Source organism: Anarrhichthys ocellatus, unplaced genomic scaffold (assembly GCF_004355925.1).
Source record: "Anarrhichthys ocellatus isolate YVR2014 unplaced genomic scaffold, GSC_Weel_1.0 scaffold116, whole genome shotgun sequence".
NCBI classification, from domain to species: Eukaryota; Metazoa; Chordata; class Actinopteri; order Perciformes; family Anarhichadidae; genus Anarrhichthys; species Anarrhichthys ocellatus.
This window is the reverse complement of record NW_022280146.1, coordinates 1-22,332: the sequence shown is the minus strand read 5'-3', so window position 1 is coordinate 22,332 and position 22,332 is coordinate 1. Positions and strand designations below refer to the sequence as shown.

Below are 22,332 nucleotides of genomic sequence, written 5' to 3'. Positions count from 1 at the left end.
TATGTATATATGTATATGTATATATGAATATCAGCGTCACAGACTAGGACTACACTGTCCCCTAAAGCTTAGTTTGTACTCGCCGTAGTGAAGCCAGCACCAGAAAATGACACAAACGTCGTGCGTGTTGGCTCCACAAGTGGTTGGTCGTGCAGCTCTAAATTTTTGTATCTTGGCGCGCGATCATGTGACACAAATAGTTCCCTGATAAAAGCACTGTCTACATGTCTAGGGTTTATACAAAGAAGGCCGATTCGCTTTTAAATGCTTTATAATTAGGTCTTAAAAATCTACATTTGAGTAAATATTTTGCAGCCAAATCAAATAGTTCACTAGATATTCAACCTTTGTTTCTTTAAAGTTCCTAGAACACTTGACTTCTTTCTTTACAGCGCTCTACAGTAGTCCATGAAGAGGAGATATGAGTTTACAGATAGTTACAACCCCTCCTCGGCATTGTGGAGGCTGGTTTATGGCATTTTGACAGTCTATGGGTTACACTCGTTGTCTTTTTGATTTTGTTTGTACGCTCTCTGGTGTTTCGGAGAATAATGCAGCACACAGCACAGAGAGTATAAAGGCCTCCGTACATACTCGCCCGTCTGTGGCGCCAAGCGGGAGTATAAACTAAGCTTAAATCTACTTTGTTTAGTATAGGCGCTTACCCAGCAGGCTCTGGGGTTAAGGCTAGGTTGCTCTGCGATGGGGAATTTTCTGGCAATAGTATCCGTGGGTACTCATCTGTGCAGGAATGAGTATCAACCCTGGACAAAACATAGGAGAGAAGGGATAGCACAAGAGACATAATGAAACAATGTGTCAGACAAAGGAAAACTCATTTACATTAAGGACCTAGAGTTGTTCTTGTAATTACATATCTATATGCAACCCCCATAGACTGATCTCTGCCATTAACCGGTTTAGATTTTTATGATCATACTGTTAACTTGATTTTGGCATTGTACGTAACTGTTATTGTTATTTTAGACTTTTCAATTTGCACTCTACCCACTTTGTATTACCACTGCTGCACAGCAGCTTCCCTTGAGATGAATAACGTTTTATCTTATCTGTAATTTATGCTTTTTCTAACTGGGCTCCTGACTCAAAGACGACACTCGGCCGATAACAAAAACAGGAACCATCATCTGATGAGCACACCAACGTAGCCATTTGTTGGTTAGGGTTCATGTCTTTCAGAACAAAATACATTTATCAACAACATTGGCAAACAGAAACACTGATCAGATCTCATAATCTCAGCCAAAAAAAAAGATACAAAAATCTATGAGAGGAAAAAAAAAAAAATAAAAAAAAAAAATAATAATAATAATAATAATTGGGCTTCCCCCTTCCATCCCACCCGTGCTGTAGACGGCAGCTCTGAAATAACTCATTCCCCCGTTGGCTTCATAAAGATACCTGATGCCCGTATAGATTTACACCCACTGATGAACTGAATCACTGCTCGATACTGAAGTTCTCCCTCAACTCACCGTTTGGTCACCGTATCCATGTCCACGCACACAGTAGGGACCTTGCTACTGCAGTGCTGGTGGAATTTGTAGCCGCATGTCTGACATCTGAAGCCGTTAAAAAGAAACTTGTGGCAAAAATCACAGTAGGCCAGTTTGAAGAAGGTTTTCCGTACCTGCATGATAAAGAGGCCACAAAAGTCACTTTTACACCAGCAATGTAATTACGAACCCAAATATCAGGTGGAACGCCAACCAGGCCAGTTCCTGACAGGTTGACATTATGTAAATAAAAAGGTATTTAGCCATAAACATGGAGATGTATTTGCCAGCTACTTACAAAGTTGTGCATGGTGAGGGGAATATCATCCAGGACCTCGACTAACAGCTCCTCTCCAACCAGAGGAGTGATGTCTGTGTCCCAATCAGTCAGCCTCTTACGACTGGAGAGGCAAGAATACATTTGTATACATCAGTTTTAAATACTTTCAAATTAATTCAATCAAAACCTGAGGCGTCTATCTACACCATACATACAGATGGCCACAATTAACTTGGTAACTGCAATGTTACTATTTTGATGAAACTGTAAAAAAGTAGATCTAAGAATTTCCCTTTAAAATCACACACACACACACACACACACAATACTGAACAACCCACAGATCTCAGAATTCAGCCAATTGTTTGCTGTTGCCTCTTGATCCGTTATGTTGGCGATGAGGAATGCAACCCGTTATCCCTGCATGGTGTGGGAGGACATTCAGAGGACAATACTGCAATCTTACCCTTCTAGAAGGCGAAATACAGCACAACAGTCTTGGCTCAGGCCTCTCACTTTGAGCGCTTTATCGAGACTCTCATACACGGTCTGTCCTTGGCGAACATTCACCTGAGAACAGGATACAGTAGTTGAACAAATGGGACTTTCATTGGCCAGGTACACACAGGTAACAAGGAGGAATATTAGGAGTACTGAGAAGCAGAAATGACAGCTGTAAATTGACTTCATGTTGACATATAGATTACTCATGTTGTGACAGAACTTCACACACATGGCAGGCCCAGCTGAGCTCCACACATGGCAGGCCCAGCTGAGCTCCACACATGGCAGGCCCAGCTGAGCTCCACACATGGCAGGCCCAGCTGAGCTCCACACATGGCCTGCTATTTTACAGTAGAGATATGGATAGCACGAGGAGCCTATTGTTTCAACCATTATTATAATAATGCACAACCATTTTCACTAAGATTTATATTTTGCACATAACAGGATAATTTAGCAATTATTTGTCAGAATATGAACACAAGATATCTGATAGGGATGATAAACGTTGGTGGCAGGCACCATCTGTGAAATCTGAGCCCATCTGTGTCTCGCTTACTCATTAACAACCTGGAAAAGATGTCGAATTTTGTGTGAGTATTTACACTTACAACCAACAGTGCTACCACAGTGGTGGTAATAGTCAGCTATCACTTATTCATCTTGTTACAGCATACTCACATCGATGTATTCAGTATGTCAAAATGTGTTGTTTAAATGTTCTGCTGCTTCATTGTTTAGGAGCAGTATAGAGCCAATCATCTCACCACTGTCCTCTGTTTGTTGGGGAGGTAGACTCGGATGGTGCCCCCACCTCGGGGTACATCCTCCGGACTAGTCTCCCCCGAGGAGGAGTAGGAGGAGGAGGTGGAGGACATGATGAGAGGCAGGAGGAGCTGGGACACGGAGCACTGAGACGCCACAACCTCAGGAGAGCTTCATGCACAGTGGAATCCAGAAGAGTTAGCCCTTTCCTAGTTTCCTGCAACAACATGGACATATTTCAGTTTGGACAGAATATCTCCACACATCTATACCTCCTGTGTAGTAAATAAAGTGGATCAGATTGTTGGGGGGGGAAAAGGGCATTTTGTGGATTGAGGATGTAGATGCCTCTCCTTAGTAATCAACCATAATAATCCAACATTAAGCACAAAGTCTAATGCAAACACCCTTAACATTGAACAAACAAGCAGAAGACATGCAGCTAAAAAGCACATCCAAACAAGCAAAGCTGTAGTTATCCGTATAGAAACTGGCATGAATCAGGACAAAGAGTTTCAGTAGTTTGTAGTCAACAATACAAATGTACATTCTATACATAATGTGCAAATGCCAGTATACACATAAAGTTGAGCACACTGATTTCTGGCAGATGTTAGTTTCTTGAGACTTTTGAATCATAATGCAGAATCCCGTTACACTGAATGAGAATGGATCTGTGCTCTCTCAACAATGCCCTTATCTGTATGGAGAGTGGACACGTTATGACAGGTACACTGAATGTATCCTGACGAGCTGTGAGAGGCTCACAGTCATCATCCTGTCGATAACAACAGCTGATTGCCTAAGTTCTGAATGATGTCTGAAGATACAGGAGAGAACGCCACCCGGTCTCAACGTCAACGCAGTCGCTGTGGAACTCCGCAGCACAGACGAACGACACCGATGATCCCATTTAACAAAACTACTATGAACGTTACCCTACGTAACGTGACAACGTATGTGTCAGGCCCATCTTTAAAAGCAATGCTGAATTGCAGCGCTGAAAGTCAAAGATGTAAACCAGCGAACCGCTAACGCTAACTACTCGCATGCTAATCCTACCTAACGTTAGCCATTTAGCTTAGCGTGGGATTTGCCTGCGATGCGAAATGACATTTCGAGTTTTGGAAGGCCATGTTTCTCTCGGGCGATAGTTAAACGATTAAAGCAGACTAACAAACAACTTTTAAAGGTAGACTGGTAGGAAGTGGGTAAAATGTTACATGATAGCAACATCGCGTTAAGTTAACGCTAACCAAAGTTGTCAAATCCTTTCAGAACGACTTGTACTGCGCGAGCTAACGTTAGCTGGCTAAATGCTGAGTGGAGCAGGAGAGGAGATTATCTGGCTCGCGTGAACACAGAGGCTAATTTATCTTACTTTAATGTGTAGGGCTCTTATGCTACTCCCTGCCAGCTAACATTAGCCAATGTAGGGGGTTTTACCACCGCGTCAGCTTGTTGGTTACTTCTGATGTCTTCCTAAAATACACAGCAGCGACTTATTTCATTGACACGAGTAAAACAGCACTTAACAGTTGTTGCTATAACGCTAGCTACATCTGTCAGGTTAATAGCGAAACCTTCTTCCCTTAGTGTCTTCCGTGCAGTTTGGATAGAAGTTAAACGCTTACCTGTAGCAGCCATCTTGAATTATTTCAAGCTGAAGTCGGATCTGTCAAGAACTTCGGGGAAAGCGGAAAACCTCCGAAATGCTTCTTCTTCATTGGTTGATTCTTAGCTGCGTGAGGAAAAGAACAGCACGCACACAGTAACGTCCATGACGCTCAGTGGGTGGCGGCAGTTCACCGTCATGTATCTTCTGCCTAGTGCTGTAATTATGATTACTCTGGTGAGTGAGGTGAATAGTAATGGTTGTTTTAAATGTGGACTATTGGCCTACAGGATGAAGTACACGTGACATGTTTGCTAGATAGTTAAAGCACACAGTTATCTTTCAGAATAGTTCAGGAAAGGAGAGAAAAAAACAGAGGAAAACGTCAGTCAGAAGGATTATGGATCATTTTAGTGGAGCTGTAGAGATTTAAAGAACTCAACATGGCAGCAAGCTGGACACCACTGAGACAGTGAATTCGGGACTTTTACTCATGCTTTTAGTGTAGGGTTTTGAATGCATGACTTGAATGGTTTGTGTGTGGTGGAGCATTTGACATTGGTCTTGTTACTTGTACTCAATGAAACAAGCGACTTTTCCCACAATTGTTAGTTCGTTCGTTCCTTTCCCTGTAAATGTGTCCGCATCACGTGACTCCACACACTCCAGCCAACAGGTGGCGCTATACACGGGGCTCCGTTTAAAAGTGAAGAAGAAGACAGCTATCCCAGGGTGCACTGCTGCTGCCGTGTCCGATATTACCAAACTAAACAGACGAGATGCTGCAAGTGGTTTGTGTTTGTGGCCACTAATAAAGACTCAGATATCAGGCAGATACTGTGTTTCCATCACCCGCTCCAGGATGAGCGCCATGCGAACCATCCTGAGCTCCGGCGCGCTGGTGGCTTTGCTGGGGCTTGGCTACGGGATGTGGGCAATCATATCACCGGGAGAAGAAAGGCGGAGAGAGCTCCTCAAGGTGATTCATGGGGATAACACTCAGTGTGTAAACAAACCAAGTCTTTTAAATAGCGTGTGTACTCTGTACTGTTAGTGTAGTCCCAGTCAAGAGCGATATCGTTTTTATTTGTTAAAAGCTTGCATTCATTCATTCATTCAATTTAAATTTTATTTTAAACTCATAAGAGGTTCCATGTCAAAAGAAAGAAAGAAAGAAAGAAAGAAAGAAAATAAGACCTACAAGATAAAAGCACACAGCCCTGGGGGGCTCCGGTGTTCAGAATCAGCTTTATTGGCCATGTATGCGTTCTGATGTAGGTTGTTATTTTCAAGATGAGTGATGGCTGAGTGGAGACAGCATCCTCTGTGGATCTGTTGGCTCTGTGTGTAAACTGATGAGGGTCCAGGCTGGCTGGGATGTTGTTTCTGATGAGCTGAAGAACCAGTTTCTCAAAGCACTACATCAGAATGGGGATGAGTGATACAGGGCGGTAGTCCTTTAGACTGCAGACTTCTTAGGTACGGGAACGATGAAGCAGATGGGAACACTCTCCTGTGACAGTGATATGATGAAAATATCAGTGATGACATCAGTTAGCTGGTTGGCACATGTTCTTAGTACAGGACCAGGGATGTTATCAGGCCCAGCAGCTTTACCCATATTCACTCTCATCAGGGTTTTCCTCACATCCTCTGGGGACACTGACAGTGGGCGGTCCTCTGGGGACACTGACAGTGGGCGGTCCTCTGGGGACACTGACAGTGGGCAGTGTTCTCCTTTTTCTATTTATATCTCTGTCATCGTTCAAATCATCAGTGAGAAAATGGCCAAGATATTCTATGTATTTACTAGTGCTGGGCAAGTTAACGCGTTAAATTCACGTTAACGCATTCATTAATTAACGCCGACAATTATTTTATCGTGCGTTAACGCATTTTTTAAAATTTACTATAATATATATATATATATATATATATATTTATTATTATTATTATTATTATTTTTTATTTTTTTAATTTTTTTATTGAAAGACAAGAGACAATACATATAAATAACAACAAGAGGATGACAAGAACAGTGGGATAAAAGCCAGAAAACATCCTATAGTCAGGTGTGTGTGAACGTGTGTGTATGAATGTGTGTGTGTGTCCTTGAGCCTTTTGAGATGGGAAAAATAATAATAATAATTAAAAAGCAACAACAACAAAAAAACAGGTAAGTATTTTTAATTTATTATTATTGTAACAGACTGTCTCATGTTTATCGTTTTGTATTGGAGATATGATGTCCCTTCAGCGTTGCCGTAGAGAAAAGGCGACTTCCGCTTCTGGTCGAGGGGGGGGGGGGGCAGAAATAAAGAGAGAAGCTGCACCAGCTGTTGCTCTCCCTGGAGACTACTGGACATCGCTGCGGTAAAGTCAGCAGACACTCAGATCTCCGTGGTCAACTCAGCAGACACTTACATGTTAGTGCACCTATATGCTGAAATTCACGGTAAACGCATTTAAACGGCACAGATCGGGAGCGAGCGAAGGACTTTGAAAGTTAGCTGAAACATTAACGTGAGACAACATCCGGTTTCTTCAGACGGACGTCCGGTTTTCAGAATAAGATGCCAACAAAGTATGAATTATATTCACATTAAGTATGAAACATGCTACCTGCATCTCGTGAACCAAATGTTATTGCCCTTTTGTTCATATAGCAGTACTTTTAAAATAAAAGTGCGCAATACACTACTTTTGAATTCATTATTGAACTTTGCCATAACAATGCGATTAATCGCAAAAAATCCATGCGATTAATCGCGATTAAATATTTTAATCGTTGCCCAGCACTAGTATTTACATAAAAGCCATTCGTTTTGTATTTATAAATAATGATATAATATCTAATTCTTGATGATTGCAGTCATTTCTAGTTTTACTTTCTCTTACTATGTTCATGTTATTCACAAAAATGCCAAGGCAAATTGCTTGTATGTAAAATCCTACTTTGCAGTTAACCTGAGTCTAAATGATGAGCTGACAGTCTGCTCCAGTTTTCAGTTACTCTCATGTTGACTTGTTTCATTTTTCACAATAAATCAAAAAGATGGACAGAAGTTTAAATTACATAAAAGCAGCTTTAAGCTGCTTGTTTAATGTTAAGCCCTGCAAAAGCTTTAGTAACTTGTCTTTGCTAGATTGGTTGCAGATATTACGGACTGAATATAAGACATGTGGCAGCTTTGTATAAAGGCTGTTTTTGCATCTGAAATGGACAAGTGAATATGTTTGCTAAGTTCTATAATTTGTCTCACAAAATGTTGACCTCATTTCTTTGCATGTGTTCAATACGAACACATGCAAAGAAATGAGGTCAACATTTTATTCCATGTGTTCAAATATAGTAATTGATTGATTGGGACATTTATCTGCCTCTTGCTTACCGCCCATCAGAATCTGCCTGAATCGAATCCAATGAGAATGGAAGAGACGAGGAAGAGGAACGTTCTGGTGATGCAGGCGCTGAAGGACGCTGCTGAAACCAACGACAATATTGCAAGAGGAGTCGGAGGACCTGCAAAGTAGACCGGCCCAGCTCCGTGTATTGAATGCTGCTGGCTCTTCAAATAAAGATGGACATTATGTGAGACGTAGAGATTGTTGTCTGATTGTGTAAACAATTTACCATCGGATGTTGAAATTGTTTATTAAAACTCTCCAAACACAACCGCATGTTTTCAGTCTGTTTCAGTCCCAGTTATGATCCGGTTCTAGCATTCATGTGTTCACAAGTTAGTTTAAGAGGCAGGTTTGATGATGTTTTTTACTCTCAACAAATCCCATGAAAAGACCAAAACCACCAATGGATGTACTACAAACAGGTGTTGTGTATTGTGTGTATACGTGTTTGATGCTGGGAGTGGCTGTGGCTCAGGAGTCTGAAGCGAGACACTGAACCCCAACTCCCAAATGGTTTAACAAGCGCCTCGCCAAACAGAGACATTTTAAGGATTTGTGTCTCCATCAGGAACCGTTGTGCTTGCTGCTGAGAAGCATTGACCGGAGATGGAAGTCAGAATATTGAGAGATAAACACATTGGTTTTTGGTCTTCTTATGGCGCTTGTTGATAGTAATGCAAAATCAAGAATAATGGCAGCATTGTCCTTCAAGTGCTCTACTGTTGCTGGTGCAAACACTTGCTGCAGGTTTCTGATCCCTGCTTAGTTCAGCTGAGAAGAGGTCAACTATCTGGTTGAAGTGACAAACTGATGGTTACCAGGAGGAATGTGTTCATCTCCCTCATCTTCTTGCTCTGGTGCATTGATGACTGATCCACTGTGAGCAGCAGCAACATTAAGGTGGGAATTCAATGTCACAATTTCAATTTTCATGTTGAAAAAATATTTGATTTCATTCCAAACTGACTTTTGTCACTCAGTTGACCAAAGTTGGGCAGTCCCGGTTTGCAATCATGTAATTCTTTTCCTCCGTCACTGAAGGTGACCTAGTGACCGGGCCTTTGCTGTCCAGGCTCCTCAGCTGTGGAACTCCCTGCTTGCTGAGCCAAGGCAGGCAAATTCAGCCTTGTATCAGTCTCCTCTTTCAGGGGGTATCCCAGTACTTGTACGTGCATGCATAAGGTGTCGGAACCTCACCACGGTGCCTTCCAACAATGGCCCTCTACTCTGGAAGAAAAGGGAACTAGTACAAAAAAAAGAATAAGACTAGTTGGTAACTCAAACAAAACAATGAGCAGGTGACCCCACAGAGGGAAGACAGGGCTCAACATTCTGCAAAATAATTGAATTTGATGTTGTGGCTCTGCTCACCACCTCTGATATGGGATGTTAACACATGGAATCGCTCCAGCACAACAAAGGGGTTCCAAAACAACATCTCCAGCCAACATGTCAAACCAGAGCTGGAATAGAAGGCAGTCAACTGAGCATATTAAATGATCATTTCAATTACATACCTGTAATACCAAATAGATGTTGTGCTTTGTGAAATGCTTTTGTGTTTTGTGAAACGTTGCTGTGTTGTGACCTTCAGGGTTGCTGTACATGATACATAGATTCACAGCTGACATTTAAAACACAAGCTTTAAAGGTTGTGATCAGAAACTTCAGACATATCAGGAACAATTTTTGGTGAACAAAATCATTCTCCTTCATTCATCTTATATCACAAACTGTTTCCAGACACGTTTTACATTCTTCACTAAACAAACTGTGCCAACACCTCTGATAAATCCTGATTGTGTATGAATGATCAAAGCTGACATGACGATAGAAGATGATTCATTGTGCAGCCCTACATATAAACTACAATAACAGTCCTTCTCTGGTGTCTAGAGGTCACTGAGAGCTCTGCTGCCTTCCCCTCAGCTGTTTAGTCAGATGAAGCATTACTGAGATAAACTGGAGCCACCGTGTTCACTCTGAACCTCCGCCATCTTCTTTCTCCAGACAGTGACTGAGTTGCACTGACAACACTGAGTTGTCTTCTCTCTTTCTCCCGTTCCCCCTGTTTCCGACCTTATTCAATCATTTCTCTGCAGTTGGCTCTTTCTAGTTTCCCTTTGTCTCTTTTTGTCTCTTTGGGTTTCTTCTGTATAATAATATGAATCCTCTAGTTCTCTGATTCTTCAGATTATTGCTCTGTTCTCCTACGTGCTACACGTGTTTCTATGACTTCAAGAAAATGTGTTACGGTGTTATCAATAAAATGATCATTGAAATAGATATTTTGATATTTCTTTGATATTTTATTTAAAGGAATTAGTTACAAACCTGAAGGATTTCATATAGAAAGAAAGTTATTTACTGAAACAAGGATTTGATCATTGAAAGATAAATTATTCTAAAATGTAAAAAAAATAAACAAGGTAATATGATAAAATTAAAGACTATTTGAAATTAAATTTAAAAAAGGAAACAAACTTCTTGCTCATTCTTAGAAATAAAAATAAATCTGTATAAACGTGTAAATTAAATGATCCCATGAAATCTACTGGTCCCAGTTCTTTCAGCATATTTACATCACAAACAAATCACGTTATTTACTCAAATCTTATGTTTCTTTAACTCTACATTTTGTTCATGTACTATCAAATTAAAGAACTAACTGGAATTGTCTGTTATTAACAAAGAAATACCACCATTATAAAAATCCTGATAAATCACTGAGACCTCACCACCCTCCCTGAATCACAGAGAAATATCAGTTTAACAGATTTTGACATCAGCAGTTTTAGCATCACCAGACTTTCCAATACTGAACCATGGGAAGAGTTTCTCAGTGAAAGTGTCTCTGTGAGTGTAGATGTGAGTCATGTCTTCAGGGTCGTAGAAGGACACGTCCCCCCTGTCATAGTCCAGCTGGACTCTGATCCTCTGGAGACTCTTCTTCACTATGACAGTCTGACCAGATCCATTAGTGTATTTTCCACTGTGATGAAGTAAACACCAGATTCCATATTTCGGGGAAGCGAGTAACTCTCCCTTCCTGTCAACTGACTCTTTAGCCAAACCTGCATTCCAGAAAGGATGGTCTCCCACCTCCACCTCCCAGCTGTGTTTCCCTGAGCTGAAGCCCTCAAAGCCCAGAACATTGACATACTCAGTGAATCTCTCTGGATTGTCAGGAAGCTCCTGGTTTGTGTCTCCATTTCTCACACTGGTCAGATCATCAGACAGATAGAGAATGGGGTGTGCAGTGTTTGGGTCCAGAATGACAGGACTGAAGTGGACCTTGTCCTTCATCTTCTCCCAGACTCTGAAGGACAGGTTGCCCAGGTGTTTGGCCACATCTATCAGCGCTCCTGAGACCAGCTGTGGATCTGACAGTGAGCTCTGGACTCTGGCTCTGGTCTGAGTGGCTTTATAACTGCTGAGGAATGACACGTTGTGTTTCTGCAGGTCTTCTTCAACAGCAGAGATGCTGTCTGACAGAGAGGAGATCTGCTCCTGAATCATCTTCATCTCTCTGCTGATAGTCTTCCCCTTCTGCTCCTCTTCCTCCCTCAGAGCTGCCAGTCTGGACTCCTCTTCCTCTTTCAGGACCTGGTGGAGCTTGTTGAACTCTGCTCTGATCTGCCTCTCTGTGGACAACAGCTGTTTCTTGGAGTGTTGAATCATTTCATTGTATGTTTCCTCCACTTCTTCATATTTTTCCCTCTTGTCCTGCAAAGACTCTAAGTCAGATCTCAGCTGGTCCTTCAGGTCACTGACTGCTTGTTCTATAGGAACCAACTTGTGACTCTGGTGGAGAGAAAGCTCACAGACAGGACACACAACTCTCTCTTCATCCTTACAGAACAGTTTAGTCTCTTCTCCATGTTTACTACACACCACCTCCACCTTCTTCTCTCCTTTTTCTGTCTCAGATGATCCAGTTTTCTGTCTCTCAGCAAACAAGTCAGCCAGTTCCTTCAGTGCAAAGTTCACTCCTGGAAAGCCCTTTGCGGATCTTCTTTTACAAATGGGACAGTTTTAAGTTTTAGTTTGTTTCCAGAATTGCTGCAGGCAGCTTGAACAGAAGTTATGGTTGCAGCTCAGAGACACAGGATCTCTGAACGTCTCTGAACAAACATGGCAGTTCAGGTAACTTTCAACAAGAACTATTTTCTCAGCCATTTTCTCTGATATGTGAATATCTTTAAGCAAGACTCACCAAATCTGTGTCTCTTTAAATTACAGATAACAATCCTGATTTAATAGAGATACTTCTCCCTGTGATGGCGTCTCTCAGCTCCATTAAGCAAGGTAGAAACCAGCTTTAAGTTTCACTTTCTATCCTGACATTTCATTTCTTTACCAGCAGATGGTAATGTTTTGTTAATAATCAGATTTTACATCAACTTTCCACAACAAGGGCCTGAGAATTGTTACTTGGAGAAAAAAATATTTATTTTAAAGTGTAAAAAAACAAAATCAACATAATAAAATGCATTGACATTGCAACATTTTCTGATTCCAGAAATATTTTAAAACACAACATTTCATGATTCAGTTTAGCTTGTTTTAGGAAATAATCACCATGTTAAATCATGTGTTATACAACCAAAGCGTTAAATTAAATGACAATGTCTTTTTCCAAGACAGTGAGAAATACTGTAAAATCTTTTATTTTTGGAAACCATTTCCTCTTAAAATACACAAGCACATGAAAGAACAGGAAATATTTACATATGCATATGAAAAATAAAACTTAAATAATCGGATAGAAATGTCTAACTTTTTAGTATTTAGTTCACTGGATTACCCAAAATCATAGTTTTAATGTACTATATCACATTGTAGCAAATATTTGTAAATAAATACAATATTCTGATAAAGAAGGAAGATTTTCAACATTGACCACAATGACCTACTAGCGACAATATATATCACTATAGTCTGTAAAGTATCTTTTATTTATTACCAATGTATTTGGCATAAACCAAGACTCCCTTACAACAAACAGAGGGGCTCTTCTTTACAGCATGGATCGTGCTACCTCACAGTATTCTATGTCACAGAAATGGATTAGAAATGCTGAAGTGCCTCAACAGGCTTTTTTGTATTGAGTCATTCCAAGTGATTTCAAGAGAGTAGTCACTATGCATACTTTTACAGGTTAGCTACACCTTCTGTCCTCTATCAACAAAGTGGAGTTTGACAGATATAGATTGTTATTCATGTCTTCAGGTTAGCATGAATGATGTCATACCTTATCCTATCGTACAATCATGTGATTACAACATTTGGCATTTATTTGCATCTCATGGATATAATAGACTAAAACGTGAGTTTATCTGTGTAAGCCTTTTCAAAATTGAGGCGATGAACATAGACTGGGATTATAGATTCTTCACAAACAACAACCTGTTAGACAACACGGGCACTAGAGAGAACAGGCTCCGGCTCCCCAACAACGCCCCGTCAGTAAACCTGCGTGCATATCTGGGAATCTTTTGCATGTCTGATCCATCTCTGGCAATCTTCTGCAGACATGTCCAGACATCTAGCATTCATTAAGTCCAAGAGGGACATCTGCTTGTCAAAAGCTGTCCCCACCCATCACGAAGATAATCCCTTTATGGGGTTGAGGAATGGAGTATGGTGAAAGGATAAGTGACACCATCCTGGCAATCTGTGTCTGTGAGAGAATGGTGGGACACTACATAGTCCCATAAAATTAAAACATGTTTTGGATTCCAGCCCACGAAAAAGACTAATATTCCATTTGTAAAATAAGACACCTTTCTTTTGTCCGGTTGAAATCGTCTGCGGCGCTAAAGGATGCATTAGGAACTACTTTGACTGTACTTTACAACACCTGGTCTGATCCATGCTCTGATCTCTGACACAAAAACGAGGAGGGCTTTTGTTTTGAAAGGACAGGCCGGAAGTGTACGTTTCCATTACTGCGGTTAGCTTAACAGCAGGCTGTCTGGATGTCGCCTCTGGTCTCCTCATCCAACCCGGACCACTGCACAACTAAACCGAACAGATAACCGGTGCTCACCGACACGCAGAGGATGACAGACGGAACACTATCAGTCCCCGTTACGACTTTTACCGCCAGCCACCGTTAATAAGCGTTCTTCTACAAACGGAGGAACGGTAGCTCAATAATATTCATCATTATAGCAGAGAGCGACACATTTCAGCACCACAACAGCAGGCTCGGACGGGATGCCCGGGAACGGGATAGAAGACCCCGGTTATTTAAATCCCGTCATCGGCCACCGCCGGTACCGTTATGCTCGTCTGGTGAATTGAACGACGCACTGAAGCAGAATGGGATTCCTGCACCAGCTGCAGCTCCTGCTGTGGAAGAACATCTCTCTGAAGAGGAGGGGGCCGGTAAGACCACATCCCTGCTCACACATGACACTCTGTCAAACTGTAGCTGTAAAAAGGACAGACGTGTCTTTGGAAAGGCAGATGGGCGTCGGTTGAGGCTGCGTGTCCTGCAGCCATTATTTGGGCTAACCTTCATTCTACCAGCGCCTGCTGTCTCTGTCTGCTAGTGTTACCACCAGGGTTAGAATAACCCGCAGTGAGCTTGATATGGAGCATGATGGTGGTGATGGTGATGATGGACACACAGACGGACGGTTGTTATGAAGCAGGAGCCTGTTCTCTCTGGGGCCCATCATGTCTAACAGGTTGTTGTCCGTGGATACACACCAGTTGTGTAATCCCAGTCTATACGTTCATTAGCCTCAAGCTGGAAAAGGCCTACACAGATAAACTCAGGGTGTGTTGTCATGAGGTAATCACGTTTATACTTCATCATATGCAAAAAAAAAGATTCAAAAAACGGGCTGACGAATGTTGTAATCACAGGATTGCAAAACAGGATGATGTATGAAGTCATTCATGAGGACACAAGGACACGTATAACAAGTGATCACCGTCAAACATGTGAATATCCTGTAGCTTAATATTTATGGGAATAGGAACATCATGGAACTTTTTGTTGATGCCACTTTAGTTATGACTGTAGGATTGAGGTTATTATCAGTAACCATTACTATCTATTGGTTTGAGAATGAATGCTCATATCATAATCAGAACAGAAATCATAACACCCATATACATGCTCTGTGAACTTTCAGCTACATCCCTGTCATACAACATCACTTTCAACATGACTGTGTCATCTGGTTATTCAGGAATAAACAGATGAGAGACGTTCAAATGGCGTCCTCCAGATGTTTGGTATAATCCAACGTGATGACATCACACCATGCTCTCTGAGTGTGCATATGGTGATGCCTTTAATCCATACAGGGTCTATTATGAGCAATCGGAAACCCTGATGGCTGACAGCCGGTTTATTTAGTGATGTCTGTGCTGTTTATTAAAGCTGAATGTGTCCTCAGGCAGTCTGCTCTTTATCACCTACCGATGCCTTTGCTGGTGTCCTGATAGAGGGGTTGGTGTGGGGGGGTGCAGCTATTTTTAGCTCAACTACCTTCAGACATCAAACTCTGAGGAGGCAAGAAAGATGCATTGGGGAGCCTCTGTCATAATAATAGAAACAGCTGCGTCATTTCTGTCTATAGATTGAAACTCACTCTAAAGTTGTCCGTAGGGTTGATGATTAGAGCAGAAAAGTCCAGTCAGCACTTAGCTGAGATAGCACTAATCCCATATGTTGGTTCCTACTGACAGAGCCAAAGTCATGCATAAATAAGAGGAGCATCCTCGCCCAGTTAGTATATGTATTTTCCTGTAAAAGGTTAACATGTACTGTACATAAGGGCATATTTGGACTTGCAATTGTGACAAATTGGTAGCTGTATGTCTTCTTCAGTCACGCTGAAGAGCCTCCACACCAACAACATGTTTTGTGTGTGTGGCTGTGACATTAATCTTTAGACATTAGACATTAGTCTGTGCCGCTGTATGCCGATATATAAAGCAGCACGTGTGTGAATGAGGCTGATGGGCCGCTCAGCAGTCATGGCCGGAGAGCTGAACACCATCGATCAGCAGCCGATTGGTTGGTGCATCTCTAACTTTAATGTCTGCTTAAAATACATTTTTCAGCTGTTTTTTTAATAATTTCTCTTGTACGCTGCATCTTAAATACAGGCTATACATTTCTTTCTGTCAATAATTTCACCTGAAACTATTATGCTCATTTTGCACTGAAGTTCTTAAAATCAGAAAAATACTGAATTTGTCAAATATTGTATTCACACAGGAGTACACAACAGAAGCGTTACCATGTGTCAATATTAAACGGACTGTACTTGTCTAGTCTTCTGACCACTCAAAGAGCTTTAACACTACACATCATCATCATTCACCCATTCACACACTGATGACAGGACTACCATGCAAGGTGCCACCTGCCCATCAGGACTAACTAACATTCACACGCATTCACATTCAGGCTCAGCTACGGGAGCAGTTTACTGCTTACCCTACTGTGGGTTATGGTTCCTAACCCACAGTAATGCCATCCTTTATTTGATTGATTCTTTTTGTATTTTTCGTACTGTTCACAAATCAACATCACCTCTCAAACCCATCGACACTTAAAGAGTATCGAAGCAAAGAGACAGAACTCTGCTGCTCTTTTGTTAACAAAGTAAATGTCACTTATTACTTAAACGTGGCTCACAGAACTGGTTAGTGGACTACAACCGGGCACTTTGCACTCCAACATGGCTCAGCCTGTCAGCACAGCCTTTATTTTGTTAATCAAATCATTCTGGGGTGGCTGGTATCTGTCATCTACAGTTCTCATACTGTCACTTCCTCAACACTGGTTGTTTGCACAGCTGTTAGGTCGTCAATGTGTGTGACAGAACATGCCTAAAACCCAAAACATAGATAGGTACAGCATAGACAAAGAAAGATAAGTAGAAGACAGTTTAGTTGCATAATAAAGCATATTCCATTCCCACTGTGTCTTTTACAACTTTGAATATTTCTCATCTATTTTTGAATATCTTAACAATAAAAAACATTTATCAGGATCGCAGTCTTCGGTTGGATGAGGACAGTGTGGGGCAACGACAGGACCATTGAAGTTGTGGAGGCCGGGCTCAAACCTGCAACAGACAAAGATACATCTGTGGAAAAGAGCAAGCTGGTAGGAGAGCAAATAGAAACTGATCTCAAGATAAGCAAGGGCAACATAAACATTCATTTTGAGTTCTGTTTGTGTCCACTTAATAAATGTAAGGCCAACATTCACTCTCTTATAGCTCTAGTTTTGTCTACACCAACTCTCTTTAGCTGCTAAACGCTCCACTATGTTCACTGACTGGTCTCTGTAGTCTATGTAACTGTGTCTATCCATCTGATGATCGTGGTAATTGTCAAAAAATCACAGTAAGCAATGTACATATTCATCCATTAGAATAACAACATCAATATCAGGGGGTATCTCTGTGTCGTCAGCGATCAAGACTCTTAGTAGTGTCAGTTAGTGTGGAAAGAAATAGAAAAATGTCTGAGGCTCCGTTCACACGACTACATTTCCATTTTAAAACGCACATCTTTTGCTACGTTTACGCCTGTGCGTCCACACTTCCTCCGAGTTTTAAACTCCCAAAAACGGAGGCATTTGGAAAGGCTACCGACGTCGTGTTAGTTTGAACACTCTGGGGTTGAGTCGTAGTGTGGACTGGGAAACCGGGGACCTTTGAAAACGACGATGCAGACACCCGCGTTCGATTGGGTCTTCACAGTTCCCTGATTCGTCACGCTGCCGGAAGAAAACAAACATCAACAGCCTTGATTACCGATCGACTACCAGCTTAATTCAATTTGGATATGGATTACAGGTGTTGCTGACCTTGTTGTCTATACTAGCAGCTGATTATAATGCTACTACTGCCTACGTGAGGACGAAGCAAGGTAGTATTGGAGCGATTGACGAGCAGCATGTCTAGCAGTGTTTTCAGCCCTATGGAGCGGATGATTGAAGTCACGGTTTATGGCTTTGAGGAGCGCAATGGACTCAAAAGAAACTGTAAACGAACAAAAGCATAAATGCTCTCTAGGAACTTCAGCCACCTGCAGAGCTACGAGTGTGAGAACAGACAACCACGAAACCGTTGGTGAACAAGTGAGAGACGTGTGTTGATCAATCTAGTAAAGCTTTGATTTGTACGTGTTTATTTTAGTACATTAGTACATCTGTGTGTGAGAGAGAGATAAAACAAGACCTTCAGCGTTGTAACCAAGTTTGAAAAAAGTTTTTTTCCACAAAATGTTTCTGTCTGTGTGTGTAGAGGAAGAGTAAAGAGGTCGATCTTTAGTATAAAGCACAACTTTCTTTAAATTAAAGAGTATGATAATACTCGTGAATAGTCATGTGATATTAGCTTAGTATGGAAAAACCGATGAAACGCCCTTGTGGACGTAGATCGTGTTCGTTTTGAAAGTCCTGTTTGAAACGTAAAGGTAGTAGCGTGGATCTAGCCTGAGTTTGACGGAAAGCGCCCGGCGTCACTCCGGTACCGATCCCAAGGGCTGAGCAACTAAAGGAGGCGGCTCTGCCACGCCTGGCCTCATCGACGCTGGTGTCTGACGGCTGTCCATCAGGCGGCGGAATACGTGAATATGTACCATGGCAACAAGTGACGAATCACGTTAGCACATATAAGCTAGTTCAACTTAATCGTCTGAATAACAATGAGCCATAAAATTACAATTCGGCATATTTAAAGAAAGACCAAAGTAACAATTACCATCAGCCGTAGTCCTTACAACCTTCAGTAAGATTATCAAAATGAGAAAAATAACTAGCTTCAATCCCTGTGGAGCTACGCTAGCATTAGTGATGGTTGCCTCCAGTTAGCTATCGTTATAGTTCCCTCAAACAATGTATAACAAAGATGCGCATTACAGGGGATTTAGAAGCGAGTGGCCGACACACACTGTATGTATGCTTACTCCACACAGAGTAACCTGAATCTATAGTGACAGAAGGCCCAGCTACATGCTGGAGAATGACTTCATGACCCTACCATGGATGATTTATCCCTGAACACGACTGTCTCTCAGAGTCTTACTCCTCTGCACCATCAAATAAGCAGGTTGTACAATGAACTAATGAACTCGCAACCATTGAGAACCATTTTCTAACGTTGTCAAAAGCACCTTTAATCGTAAGCAAGGTTTGTTTTACTACTGTTTTTGTCAACTATAGAGTGGATATAGGCTAGTCATATTCCGCCATAGTGTTTGTTTGTATACAGTAACTATATTATCCTGTAATATTACGGTGCAATTGGAACATAACTGTTTTAGGTTCTGATTTATGACATATGGGGTCTAGTAGTCTAGACTGATAATGCTCATAATCAGCTATTTCTTCATGTAGTCTTTGTGACAAATAAACACCGAATCAATGCTCAGTAAAGTGGAGCGTACTGTAACCTCCTCCATGGGTACATGGAGCACTGATGATGCAGGTTGACAATGAATGAGATACCTTCCACTGTTAATATGATATTGTATTATATATATGTTTACAGCGTGAACATGAACCAGACCAGAGCTAAAAGGCAACGATGGAGCGTTTAGAGATGGAGCGGATGAAGGATGAAGAGAGTGCAAATCTGTAGCAGAAGGTTAACCGACAGTTAAATGAATTATAAATACTGTCTGTAAAGAGAGCAGACTAACAGCTGGTTCACTGAGACGGGACAGGTCATCTATAAATCCTGTGAGGTGACTGTGCTGCAGCTCTTCCTCTGGACGCCTCAGAAGCATGTTTAACTTCATTCATCGTGCTTTTTCTGGTCTCTGAAGAGTAAATCTAGAAAAATTGTTTTCCTTTACCGAAACAAGCCAAGATGTGTATCGTTTAAACATGTCACATATGAGTTTCAGTTTACAGCCAATCTTTCTTTGATCATGAAGCCTAATGTTATACGTTTGTGAACTACACTGCAGACTGGATTCTCTAATAACAGAGGCCAACAGAGGCCAACGCAGGTTTGATGTGCATCGGTAGGTTCGGGCTGTATACGTAATGTCTGTAGCCTCACTAGGACTGCGTATCGGTACTAATTACCCAGCACCAAGCAGGACACAACCCCACAGAGTCATGAGGGACAACAGACAGACAGAGAGGCTGTATCAGTGCCAATGTAGCATCTTCTAATTTATTGATTTTATTGGCAATCAGATAATATTATGATAATTGTAAAATGCTCAATATTGCATCTGGTAATAAGCATGGCCGACAATCTGTCGACTCCTAATATCACATAATATAATGTGAAATACCAATAAATATATGCATACATGCCAAAAATGAAATGACTATAGTTGAAAATGCAGATGAATAAAGTAATAAAAGCTGTATTATTTAATATTTTGGACGCAGTGCAATATGTGTAAACACAACATTGACATACTATCCCCTTATGAAGATGATATGTGGTCCGTAACCCTCAAACATTGAGGTGAAGTCTCATAAATAGTATTCAGACACTGTGGTTTAATGATTCACCTCTTCCTGAGCAGACAACTCAACAACAGCAGCAATAAAGAGATGATACAAGCTGCAAGTATTGATCCTTTGAGCCTCTTGAGGGGAACGAAACTTGCAGAAAACTTCAATTATGACAAGTGTTTTGTGATATTTACACATCCAGCAGGCACAGAGCAACGGCTGGAGTAATGAGAGTCTAATGTTCACTCTCCTTTCAGTCTCCACCATTTCATAAGAAACATATCTCATATGCATCAACATATCTGTGTCTTTAGCTGCTAAATGCTCACTAGCTCGTGTGTAACTGTGTCGGTCTGCTGTTTGGTGCTGAGCAGCTCTCATCGGGTTCATCAGAGCCTTTTCTCTGCTCCTGCTGGAACATCGTGGAGAGTTTGGGCTGTAGAATCAAAGCAATGAGCTGAAAGTGTACAGCTGAGGGGATTTACAGAGTGGTGATAATTCCAATGATTAAGTGCGAGTTCATCACTGTGTCGGAGCCCTTTCACGTTATCCATTATTTATATCAAAATATTAGTAAGTGCAGCTATAAATATATAAAATCAAGCAAGATAATCACATGGCATTTGTCTTCAGTGTAACAACATTTGGTATGATTCTAATAAGCATAAGAAAGGTTTTTTGGGGGAGCAGACCGAGCTGGAGCTAGAGATAGGAGTTAGTAGAAGGATCCACGGGACTACGTCCGTTTTTCAAAATAAAGTGCTGTCCCTTATACATTTAAAAGTCTTTAATCTTAGATTTTTGGGTTGATGGGGAAATAATCCTGAAGATATTCCAAAGTATTTGTACCTTAAAATTGCTAAAATCAGAATACAATAAAACACACTGATCCATAATTCCTGACAATGACTGATATATTTGACTTCAGGACATCTCTGGCTAGAAGACACTTGGCTGTTTTTAATTAACGTTCATGGTTTTTGAAGCAGTTTTTGTGTGTAGTAATACAACTAAAAAGGTTTGTTACTGACATAAACAGTGAGCAGAAAAGACAATGAACAGAGCAGTTGTGTGTATGTGTACTGAATTATTATCTCAATCCAGCCCTGATAAGTACAGTACAACGCACAGCAGAGTATCCAACTCAAGCCGTGATAATACGATGTCCCTCTACCTTCAAAACAATGTGATAAATCCTTAAAAACTCCAAATTCATGACACATGTTTGTTTCAGCTTGGCATTAAGGGATCATGGGTTATCTACTTCCAGAAGCATTGCGTGGCAGTGAATGTAGTGAACTGGTCTCTTTGTGCTCTTAGTTCTGTATGTGTTCATTGGTGTCGTCTGCGTTGACATATTGTTGGCTTCCTCTTATTGTTCTTTACTACCTTTGTCTTGTGTATTTAAATATGAATACAAAAGTTGATCACCAAAAAGATGAAAGGAAAAGATTAGTAAGGGTCGTAAGAACAGATTACTGTCAACAGAAACCCAAATGTCAATCTGTCAACAGAATACTGAGAAGACTCTGTTTGGTTTGCAGTCAGAAACAACAGACAGTTAGCAGTACGGTCAGTATCTTCAGCTCAAAATCAAAAAGAAAAAATCAAAAAACTGGAAAATCTGTTTCGCTCAAATAAGCACAGCATGTTTTTATGAACGTTAAGTCAGGAATTTGATTGGACTTTAAAGCAGAAGTTTTTTTCTCCATCAAATCATAATAAACCGGAGCCAGCCCTAACTATCAACCTGAACCAGCCCTAACTATAAACCTGAGCC

General features: G+C 41.1%; 2 protein-coding genes and 1 pseudogene across 3 annotated transcripts in view; 1 reads left to right on the top strand and 2 right to left on the bottom strand.

Moving 5' to 3' along the window:
- Nucleotides 1-4,886, bottom strand: part of araf (A-Raf proto-oncogene, serine/threonine kinase) — a 35,451-nt gene extending 30,565 nt beyond the window's left edge. The window contains exons 1-6 of one of the 2 annotated variants that reach the window (XM_031876786.1): nucleotides 4,701-4,869; nucleotides 3,069-3,283; nucleotides 2,264-2,367; nucleotides 1,816-1,918; nucleotides 1,497-1,651; nucleotides 666-764 (exon numbers count right to left, since the gene is read on the bottom strand). In XM_031876786.1, coding sequence (XP_031732646.1) covers nucleotides 666-764; nucleotides 1,497-1,651; nucleotides 1,816-1,918; nucleotides 2,264-2,367; nucleotides 3,069-3,179 — 572 coding nt within the window. In that variant the 5' untranslated portion in view covers nucleotides 3,180-3,283; nucleotides 4,701-4,869. Of the gene's footprint in view, nucleotides 1-665; nucleotides 765-1,496; nucleotides 1,652-1,815; nucleotides 1,919-2,263; nucleotides 2,368-3,068; nucleotides 3,284-4,700 lie in introns of both variants that reach the window. The other variant, XM_031876787.1, reaches the window with a different exon arrangement.
- A 205-nt stretch (nucleotides 4,887-5,091) lies between these two features.
- On the top strand, nucleotides 5,092-8,529 carry uqcc3 (ubiquinol-cytochrome c reductase complex assembly factor 3). Its single transcript, XM_031876789.1, has 2 exons — nucleotides 5,092-5,660; nucleotides 8,084-8,529. The coding sequence occupies exons 1-2, from the start codon at nucleotides 5,262-5,264 to the stop codon at nucleotides 8,213-8,215; spliced, it is 531 nt and encodes a 176-aa protein (XP_031732649.1). The 5' UTR covers nucleotides 5,092-5,261; the 3' UTR covers nucleotides 8,216-8,529.
- A 2,042-nt stretch (nucleotides 8,530-10,571) lies between these two features.
- LOC116399574 (nuclear factor 7, brain-like) lies at nucleotides 10,572-12,268 on the bottom strand (annotated as a pseudogene).
- Between the last annotated feature and the right edge of the window lie 10,064 nt (nucleotides 12,269-22,332).

Coding starts and splice junctions, on each gene's coding strand:
- uqcc3 (XM_031876789.1), top strand. CDS start 5,262: ATGAAACAAGCGACTTTTCCCACAATTGTTAGTTCGTTCGTTCCTTTC. Junction 5,661..8,083: donor GGCGGAGAGAGCTCCTCAAG/GTGATTCATGGG, acceptor ACCGCCCATCAG/AATCTGCCTGAATCGAATCC.